Below are 11,098 nucleotides of genomic sequence, written 5' to 3'. Positions count from 1 at the left end.
TGAGGTGGGTGGATCACTTGAGGTCAGTTCGAGACCAGCCTGGCCAACACGGTGATACCTCATCTCTACCAAAAATACAAAAATTAGCTGGGCGTGGAGGCGTGTGCCTAGAGTCCAGGTAGGAGAGTCGCAGAACCCAGGAGGCAGAGGTTGCAGTGAGTTGAGATGGCACCATTGCACTCCAGCCTAGGGGACACGGTGAGACTGTCTAAAAAAAAAAAAAAAAAAAAGAAGAAAAGAAAAATCCACAAGGGTTTTAAAGGAAGGTTTTACTGGAAAAAAAAAGTCCACAAGGGGAACCGGTTAATCAAATAAACCACACAGTTGATTTATTTCCATGAATTCAAAGCCTTTGAATGATGTGAACACTTACTCCCCATTTCTTTCTTACATTGTTACAAAAAAATTTACATAACAGAGTTTTCTTAAAGTGGCATTTTGTTGGTTATTATACTGATGATACATATTAACACTTTGTATTGAAGTATCATAAAAATCACAGGGCATTACAAATTTTTGATAAGAAGTAGTAATAGTATCCTCTTTTAACAACTGGAGGCTCCCAGGCATACTCTTTGGAGAGAAATTATTAATTTTATATTTTCATTTATATTTTGATGATAATCTTTTCTTGTTTTTACCAGTTATAAAAACAAAGCTTTTTCTTTGTTGTGATAATGTGCACTAAGACTTAGTTTCTTGAGCTAATGCTAAATAAAATGAGATCAATAGGGATATTCCAAGAGGTCGTGAGAAGTTTTTAGAAAGGATGGCATCTACATATATATGGAGCTCTGAAAAATGCTGGAGAGTATGACCTGGGACTGAAACTGTGGAACACATATCCAGTGTCACAGGCTCTGAGAGCAGAGAGAGTTTGCTCTGGGACCTGGAATGAGTGATGGAGAAATGTTTTAAACAAACAAACAAACAAATAGGCCAGGCACAGTGGCTCACATCTGTAATCCTAGCACTTTGGGAGGCCGAGGTGGGCAGATCACTTTAGCTCAGGAATTTGAGACTAGCCTGGGCAACATGGCGAAACCCCACCTCTCTATAAAAACAAACAAACAAAACAGGCCGAGCGTGGTGGCTCATGCCTGTAATCCCAGCACTTTGGGAGGTTGGGGCAGGTGGATCACTTGAGGTCAGGAGGTCAAGACCAGCCTGGGCAAAATGGTGAAACCCCATGTCTACTAAAAAATACAAAACTTAGCTGGGCGTGGGGCCACATGCTTGTAATCCCAGCTACTCACACTTGAACCCAGGAGGCAGAGGTTACAGTGAGCTGAGATTGCGTCACTGCATTCTAGACTCTGCGTCTCCAACAAACAAATAAAAAAACAATTGTGGGAGGATTCCTAGGTTTACTGCACTCCAGTTTAATGCTGGTACAGTACTCACACTTATAGCTCAGGAGTTTTCAAGGGCTGACCCACCCATTTTCTGCCACATGCAGTCAGCCCCAAGGCCTCATCTGTACCCAAAGACCTGTGGACAATAACTGCCCCAACAAAAAAAAAAACAAACAAAACTCGAAGCCTCTGACAGAGGAAACGTACTCCAGAGTCACCGTGAGCTGCCCCTGTTCCTGACCACCAAGCCCAGCCTGGACAGCCTGCTTTCCCGCCCTGGCTTGAGGCTGGCTCACTCCTGGATCTCTCCCTAGTCCTGCTTTCCCACTGGTGCCTCTAAGACCCCAGTGTGGGGTCCGCACCTCATCTCCCTGACACGAACAGGTATTGGTCCTCAAACACAGAAACACACTCTTAGCTTGGTTTCTGCTCTAGTTTGGTATTTCTACTTTTGAACTTTGTTTAGTGTTCCTTTCTAAAACCTAACCACTGGATCCAAGCCAGGGTTGTAGAGTGTCCACTCTGAGTCTGCTATTTTTCCCCAAGTGTCCCCTCAGCAAACAGCAGGCTCTGCTTTATCCTGGTGGGGGCTGGGTGCGCCATCTTCTCCAGCTACAAGACAGCAGAGTGGGTCTCCTGGAGGTTCTCCTCCAGCTTCATCCCCAGGTTGTCAATCCCAATGCTGGTGACCGGAGGCACGCTGCTTTCAGCCGGCTCGGCCGTGCGAGTCGGGGTGGAGCAGTACAGGATAAACCCCACCATGATGACGGTGAAGGACAGGATGTAGAGTCCTGAAAACTAGAAGAGAAGAACAGGTAGTGAATTGTGCCCCTCACATACACATCCCTGCTGTTGGCTTTTGCCAACTGTGCTTTGAGGATTACCTTCTCATAATCTTTTTCTTTTCTGTTTTTTGTAAGACAGGGTCTCACTCTGTGGCCCAGGCTGGATGGAGTGCAGTGGCGCGATCTCAGCTCACTGCAACCTCTGCCTCCCAGGCTCCAGTGATCCTCCCGCCTCAACCTCCAGAGTAGCTGAGACCACAGGCACTCACCACCACACCTGGCCAATTTGTGTGTTTTCTGTAGAGACGGGGTTTTTCCATGTTGCCCAGGCTGGTCTCGAATACCTGAGCTCAAGCAATCCGCCCGCCTCAGGCTCCCAAAGTGTGGGGGATCACAGGCATGAGCCACCATGCCTGGCCTCATGATCTTTTTTCTGAAAGTTGCCTAAAGAGATGCTAATGCACAAAACCTTCCTTTGTATGCTGGTGAATGATGGGACTCTGCCAACAGCACCCAGCACATAAGCCACCTGGATCCTTGGATCTTTAGGAGAAATGGATCTTTGCTTTTCTCTGTCATAATCCAGCTACACCCCACTCTGCATATAATCCCACTTAGTGGAGAAAATAAAAGGTCATCATGGATATCACAGAGAGCCCCGTTCAGACCCTAGACACAGCCTACAATATTGGTATGAAACAGAGGAACATAAGACTATGATGAAATGTGGAAGTACAGAAGTGGCATGTGCTCTACAGCCTCTCAATGTGTGCTATTCAATGAAATTCAGTTTGCTAAAATGTAATACATTATCTTGTCTCTGTAGGCAAGTACTACACGGTAAAATTTATGGTGGACTGAGCAGATTCAGAATTTTAGAGCTAGAAAGAGTCTAAGATACCAGAAGAATCCGAAGCCCAAAGAGAGGTGACTGGTGTAAGGTCCAGTGAGGACAATCACAGGGAACAGAGCCCTGTGAGAGGCATCTCATAGGCTCTCTGTTCCCGGAAGGACCAAATAGAGCAGAAGCCCATTCTGACAGACATTTTACAAGTATGGATGGAGTTTTTGGTGACCTTCCCCAGCTTTCCCCTTCCTAAGACTGAAAACCACCACCCAGAGCAAAATGCAATGAGGACAGAACACGAATTCATTGGGTATATATATGGAAAAATGATATACCCCAAAAGTCTAAATAAATTCTATTAAGAACTTTGTATATTTCCTCTTATTTCAGCTGAAAATCCATACAAAAGTTGAAGTATTAAAGAAATCAGTCTGTATTTTTTTCTTTTTTAAATAGAGTCTCACTCTGTCTCCCAGGCTGGAGTGCAATGGTGCAATCTCGGCTCCTGCAACCTCTGTCTCCTGGGTTCAAGCGATTCTTCTACCTCACCCTCCCGAGTAGCTGGGACTACAAGCACTCACCACCATGCCTGGCTAAGTTTTGTATTTTTGGTAGATATGGGGTTTCACCACGTTGGCCAGGCTGGTCTCAAACTCTTGAACTAAAGTGACCCACCCACCTCGGTCTCCCAAATTGTTGGGATTATAGGTGTGAGCCACTTGCGCCCAGCCTGAAGTTGGTATTTTGAAAAGTAATGATGCTATCCCATAAAGTGTTCACTGTTACCTGTGAAAAAACCTATATAACTTGTTCAAAATCTGTTCTATTTGGTTTGGTGGCTTTTAAATGTTCAGAAGAAAAACTATTATGTCTCTCTTAAGAAGGCAGGTGATTAAATTGAGTCACTTTTATTAGCATGGAGAGACTAATAAAGAGATTGAGTAAGTCTCCTGAATTAGAGGTGCTTACTTTTTTGTCTTGTAAAATTCTTTGTGTCTGGATCTATGCAGGAAGTTTCTTGCAGTTACTTTATTCAGCAAATATTCACTCAAGATCAATTTCAGGAGAGGCAGAGTGCTTAAGGTCTGACATGGATGAGTGTAAAAAATTCTGAGCCTCTTTTTCAACTGTCTGCTTCAAAAAATTAGAGTCAAAGTTAGACACAGTTTTTAAAACTTGTAGTATGTTAAGCTTACAATCTGCCTTTAAAACCTACTTCTTGGCCAGGCTCAGTGGCTCATGCCCTATAGTCCCAGCACTCTGGGAGGCCAAGGCGAGTGGATTACCTGAGGTCAGGAGTTTGAGACCAGCCTGGCCAACATGGTGAAACCCCATCTCTACTAAAAATACACAAATTAGCTGGGTTTGTTAGCAGGTGACTGTAATCCTAGCTACTCGAGAGGCTGAAGCACAAGAATCGCTTGAACCCAGAATGGGGTTGCAGTGAGCTGAGATCACACCACTGTACTCCAGCCTGGGCGACAGAGCGAGACTCTGTCACAAACAAAAGAAAAAAACTGCTTCTAAAGTGCTAGGTGTCTTCATTATGCTCTGAGTTTTTTCTACCTCTGTAATTTATTCTGAAGATTTCAGAAGACCCGTTCTTTGCTCTATAAGTCTTGAAACATTTGACCAAAAATAGTAAAAATCTGATCTAAGAATGAACTATTAGACATTCAGGGACAAAGGAACCCAAAGTAAGTGGAAAGGAATTTATCAACTGCATGCTCCGATTCTGAGAATAGTAAAGTTATGTGGCCAAAAAATGACATAAGAAAGGGATTTTTTCATTTTAAAGTTAAAAGCAGTTGAAACTATAGCCAGCCACCAACTGGCCTGCAACTGCTGTATAGAAACACCAGCACTCCTAGTGATGGCCAGATGAAATGCAGCCACAGCATCACAGAAAAACAAGGCTGACATTGTAGTCCATGACAATTTAGCTCTCAGAAAAAAAATCTGGGCCCATCATGATGACTTCTCTGATTCACTTTGACTTTATTTATTTATTTATCTTACTTTTTTAATTTTTTTTTAAGATGGAGTCTCACCCTGTCGCCCAGGCTGGAGTGCAATGGCATGATCTCGGCTCACTGCAACCTCCACCTCCCGGGTTCAAGCAACTCTCCTGCTGGGACTACAGATGCGTGCCACCTCGCCCAGCTAATTTTTGTATTTTTAGTAGAGATGGGGTTTCACCATGTTGGCCAGCATGGTCTCAATCACCTGACCTCGTGCTCCACTCGCCTTGGCCTCCCCAAGTACAGATGTGACCCACTGTGCCCAGCACACTTTGGCTTTTTTTTTTTTTGAGACAGAGTCTTACTCTGTTGCCCAGGCTGGAGTGCAGTGGCATGATCTTGGCTCACTGCAAGCTCTGCCTCCTGGGTTCACGCCATTCTCCTGCCTCAGCCTCCTGAGCAGCTGGGATTACAGGTATGTGCCACCACGCCCGGCTAATTTTTTATATTTTTAGTAGAGACAGGGTTTCACCATGTTAGCCAGGATGGTCTCGATCTCCTGACCTCATCATCCACCCACCTCAGCCTCCCAAAGTGCTGGGATTACAGGCGTGAGCCACCATGCCCAGCCTGGCTTTTTAAAAATGATGGTACCAATAAGCTATAAACATTCCTTCAGTCTTAGTTCAGGAATACCTTAACCAGCAAGTCTGCAAAGATAACAGCTGGTTCCTTGACATGTAACCTTGCAACGCAAAAAGGTTTACATTCCTTAAGTAGAAATTTCTGAGAATCCACTGAGCTTAATGTATCAATAATTCAGTTAAGTGTTGTGAGTTCATGGTTGACTTCTGGGAATAGCATAAATAAGGATTTGTCTGGATACAAAATTTTACAAGGACAAAGAAATATAGTTGATAGCCTCTACTGAAACTAAAATGATCAGGTAATGGCCAACATCCTAACTATCTGCTCAAATGACTGTGAGGAAAACAGGAAGCAGGTCAATAATCCTTTACTGAAGGCACGCTGAGAGAAGGCAGGTCTCGCTCTGTTAGCCAGGCTGGAGTGCAGTGGTGGTGTCAGATGATGACTCACTGCAGCCTCAACCTCCCTGGGCCCAAGTGATCCTCCCACTTCAGCCTCTTTCTCCAGTAGCTGGGACTACAGGTACACACTACCATGTCTGGCTAATTATTTTTGTATTTTTATTTTTTGTAGAGATGGGGTTTTGCCATGTTGTCCAGGCTGAAAAGAGATTATTTCTAAAGCAGGGGTTCTCAAAGTATAATCCAAAATCCTAAAACCTAAAATGCTGGGGAGGAATCTATACAGTCAAAGCTATTATTACTTTTTTTTTTTTTTTTTTTTTGAGACAGAGTTTTGCTCTTGTTACCCAGGCTGGAGTGCAATGGTGCAATCTCGGCTCACTGCAACCTCTGCCTCCCAGGTTCAAGCGATTCTCCTGCCTCAGCCTCCTGAGTACCTGGGATTACAGGCATGTGCCACCACGCCCTGCTAATTTTTGTACTTTTAGTGGGGGGGGGGTGGGTTCACCACGTTGGCCATGGCTGGTCTCGAACTCTTGACCTCAGGTGATTCACCCACCTCAGCCTCCCAAAGTGCTGGGATTATAGGCATAAGCCATCACGCCTGGCCCTCAAAACTATCATTACCATAATACTAAAATGCTATATGCCCTTTTCACTTTCATCATCTTGCAAATGCACAATGAAATGTTCTAGAAGATATATGACATGTGATATCACAAGGCAGAAGGAAGAAGTAGAGGTGAGAATCCAGGTGTTTTCTAGTAAGCCACACAGTAAAGAGATTTTTAAAATATAAATCAATGACATTCTTCTATTTTTTTATTTTGAAAAATACATTTTTTCATAAAAATGCTAACATGATGAATTTATTATTTTCTTAATGAATTATTTTTTAATTTATCCATTTTCATTTATAATATGGTAAATAAAGACTGGGGTTCTGAATTTTTAAGCATTTAAAAGGGGCTTAAGATTTTGAAAAGAATGCTCAGCAAGCCATGGATCTAAGAAAAAAAAGATGAGAACTACTAACCTGCTGCCCTAGGAATTTTCCAAGTAGCTGTCAAGTTGAAAAAAAAATCTATATACTTGGTTCTCTCTGATTTTGAGACTTTAACATGATGCAATCATAAGCTTGAGATTCTCATCTTAACAATGAAATTAAGGTGGAAAGTGCAGTGGCAAGAAGCCTGGACTGATAGAAGACTGACAACTAAGACTTAGTAGTGGTTTTACCACTAACCAGCTGCTGACTAAGGGTAAGTCACTGAGCTGCACATCACCTCCCCAGGCCTTTGTTCCTCCATGTCTAAAATAAATAGCTCCACCAGGTATTAGTGGCTCATGCCTATAATCCCAATACTTAGGGAGGCTGAGGAGGGCAGATCACCTGAGGTCAGGAGTTCAAGACCAGCCTGGCCAACATGTGAAACCCCATCTCTAGGAAAATACAAAAATTAGCTGGGCACGATGGAGGATGCCTGTAATCCCAGCTACTCAGGAGGCTGAGGCAGGAGAATCATTTGAACCTGGGAGACAGAGGTTGCAGTGAGCCAAGATCACACCATTGCACTCCAGCCTGGACAATAGAGTGAGACTCCATCTCAAATAAATAAATAAATAAAATAAAATACAATGAATGGCTCAATCAGTTCTGAAGGAAAGGTATATCAGACTCTCTGAGGATGTTATTTTTTCAAACTTCATATTTGCTCTCTTGCTTCCCCTGGAGATACTGATATATTCCCTCCCACCCCACCTGCCTTGAGAATTAGTGCATGTAATAGGACCCACTGCTGATGGCAGCAGGTTACGCTTGTAAATTAGGCTGTGATGATGTGGATAGAAAAAGTCTGAAAAACCACTGGACTGAATTACCTTTAAGATATAAAATTATGGCCGGGTAAGGTGGCTCAAGCCTGTAATCCCAGCACTTTGGGAGGCCGAGATGAGCAGATCATGAGGTCAGGAGATCGAGACCATCCTGGCTAACACAGTGAAACCCCGTCTCTACTAAAAAATACAAAAAACTAGCCGGGCGAGGTGGCGGGCGCCTGTAGTCCCAGCCACTCGGGAGGCTGAGGCAGGAGAATGGCGTAAACCCGGGAGGCGGAGCTTGCAGTGAGCTGAGATCCGGCCATTGCACTCCAGCCTGGGCGACAGAGCCAGACTCCGTCTCAAAAAAAAGAAAAAAAGATACAAAATTACTATCAAAGATAGAACCGTCCCAATTATGCATGCATGATAAGCTGGCCATCTCTCTTTCCTTTCCATCAGGTACTCCAGACTTTTTGTCTGTCTACCAAGGCAAAAAGAATGAATGAAAAAGTTCCTAGTGCTCAGGCTGAGTTACACTGTCCCTCAAGGTCAACAGCAGCTCTGGGTCAGCTTGTTTATCACCTAGCAACATGCGTCAACAATTCCATAAGCTAGTGCCCTGGGCCATATCATCGAAGGTGAAATCCATGTATTTCACTTTTTTTTTTTTTTTTTTTTTTTTGAGACGGAGTCTCACTCTGTCGCCCAGGCTGGAGTGCAGTGGCCAGATCTCAGCTCACTGCAAGCTCCGCCTCCCGGGTTCATGCCATTCTCCTGCCTCAGCCTCTGGAGTAGCTGGGACTACAGGCGCCCGCCACCACGCCCGGCTAATTTTTTGTATTTTTAGTAGAGACGGGGTTTCACCGTGTTAGCCAAGATGGTCTCCATCTCTTGACTTCGTGATCCACCCGCCGCGGCCTCCCAAAGTGCCAGGATTACAGGTGTGAGCCACCGCGTCCGGCCGTATTTCACTCTTTAGAATAACCCTAGAAGGGCAATTCTTATGTGAACCCATTTTCTAATTCACTAGTAGTAAAGGGAGGCCTGACCAATGAAATTCTTGCCAAGAGGATGAGAAGGTTTTATTTTTTGATCTAGAGTCTTGAAGAAATCTGCTGCGTTTTTTGGATCCAAGCAAGTATTCTTATTTGAACATGCTCTATTTGTTTACCTTATAGCCAAACAGAAAGAGTCCAACGAAAAGGCTGTAGAGGTCCGCTGTCAGGATGCCTAGGTTGACGGAAGTGGCACTAGTGACTTTAATCACCAATGGCATGAAGCTATAAAGGCAAAACATACACAGGGCAAATGCCACAAACAGCAGGGCTGTGGAAAAAAACATGGAATATTGAATATTAGGGCAAGAAATCATAAGACAAAGGAGTTTGAGGCTTGGCTGCCATATAAAACTCCCTAACCCTTTAGCATATTATCTACAAAGCCTCTTGTTAACAGTTGGCTTTGCAAATGAGACCACAGAGCTCTCTGGAAAAAAGAATATTAACAGCAAGTTGTAATGTAGATAAAGGACCTCAAAAGTCCAACAAGGTATTGGATGATCAAGGTCAGAAAATCCTGCTTATAGGGTGACTGAGTCCATTGCTCTTACCACCCCTTGCTATGCACCCTGCCAGGACACAGTGATGCCTGCAATAAAAGGCCAGTAAAGGCAGAATCAACATCTCGTGTCAAGAAAAATCATTATCTTTTCTTCGCTTTTGTTTGGTTGGACATGATTCGTATAACTGGATTCAGAATAAAGTATCTTTAAAGACATCAAAGACAGTTATTAGGTCCACTGTATTTTGCTCATCTCATTAAATTAAGTGCTCCAAGGCAGCACAACATAATTATCCTCTTTAGGACCGTGCTTGCCATGTGGATGTTGCCTACATTAGCAATTATCTCTGCTTTGCAACCACTTCTTTAATCTCATCCCATACGCAGCACGCGCGCGCGCGCGCGCGCACACACACACACACACACACACTTTCTGGCAATCTAAGTTATTTTTATTTTTTTCGAGACAGAGTCTCACACTGTTGCCCAGGCTGGAGTGCAGTGGCGCAATCTCAGCGCACTGCAACCTCCGCCTCCCAGTTTGAAGTGATTCTCCTGCCTCAGCCTCCCGGGTAGCTGAGAGTACAGGCGCTCGCCACCAGGCCTGGATAATTTTTTTTTTTTTTTTGTATTTTTAGTAGAGACGGAGTTCTCCATGTTGGCCAGTCTGGTCTCGAACTCCTGACCTCAGGTGATCCACCCATCTTGGCCTCTCAAAGTGCTGGGATTATAGGTGTGGGCCACCACGCCCAGCCCGCAATCTAAGTTATTTAACTAAATTAAATTATCAAGCATGGTAGACAATCTTCAATGACACCTATGTAATATTTAACTTTTCCCCACCCCATCATTAAACCTGGTTCAAATCTTTTCTGACTGTCCCATCACCACTTTCTTTTCCTTTATTTATGCAGATGCCTAGGAATATCAGATGACAGGAGCAATGGGAGGTGAGGGAGATTTCACACCACTGACGATTCAGGTTAATGCTTCACAAATTATATCAAGCAGATAACCTTCGCAAGAAATCTGAGGACCCAAGATACAGGTCTCCTTGAAAGCTGGTTTGACCAAAGGTCAATCTCCAGTCTTGTTCAGGATCCCTAGTAACCAAAGGCTATTCCTGCGGGTAAAGATTAAGAATTAACTTTTATGGAAGTTTATCTACCAATTTTCAGAGAAAGCTCAATGTAAACCACTATAGCTGATATGTATTAAATCACTCTGGGATTTTACAAAGGTGTCTAAATATTAAAATAGAGCACAATATAATCCTCTAGATGTTCATTTGTTAGTTAAAGGAAAGAATGCTGACTAAAAGGATTTCTTTCTTTACATACCAATTTTCCAGTCCCAGTGAATGCTGGCAATATCCTTATATTCCACAATCAATCTGAGATTAAAACAAGAGGTCACAGAGAGGTCCACATACTAATTTTCACTATTTTATAAGCATTTTAGTCACTATACTTCAGCTAAAGTGCGGAATTACATGGACTTTTGAATTTGTCTTAGGATATAAAAATAACTATCTTCAATAAAAGTGACAATAAAACCAAAGGTGCTCTGCAATAACAGTCAAGTATGGGAAAGAAATGTGATATTATGCTTTGTTTTTGAATAAGCTTAGGAAGTTAATGTGTTAATATTTTCTGGAAATAACTAAAAAAGAAAACTCCTTACTGGTAAATGCCTCTACCACATGCTAATCAGGAATCCT

At 43.3% G+C, this 11,098-nt stretch overlaps 1 protein-coding gene across 1 annotated transcript; it reads right to left on the bottom strand.

Annotated features, from left to right (window-relative positions):
* Positions 1-1,743: 1,743 nt before the first annotated feature.
* LOC113222836 (solute carrier family 35 member F2-like) lies at positions 1,744-10,771 on the bottom strand (the record flags this gene model as incomplete). The annotated part of the gene is made up of 3 exons (XM_026452430.1): positions 1,744-2,153; positions 8,990-9,144; positions 10,719-10,771. Coding segments are annotated over 3 exons (394 nt in total), but the record flags the coding sequence as incomplete, so codon positions are not given.
* Positions 10,772-11,098: the final 327 nt, after the last annotated feature.

Source organism: Piliocolobus tephrosceles, unplaced genomic scaffold (genome assembly GCF_002776525.5).
Source record: "Piliocolobus tephrosceles isolate RC106 unplaced genomic scaffold, ASM277652v3 unscaffolded_35487, whole genome shotgun sequence".
Lineage (NCBI taxonomy): Eukaryota > Metazoa > Chordata > Mammalia > Primates > Cercopithecidae > Piliocolobus > Piliocolobus tephrosceles.
This window is presented reverse-complemented; position numbering and strand designations above follow the sequence as displayed.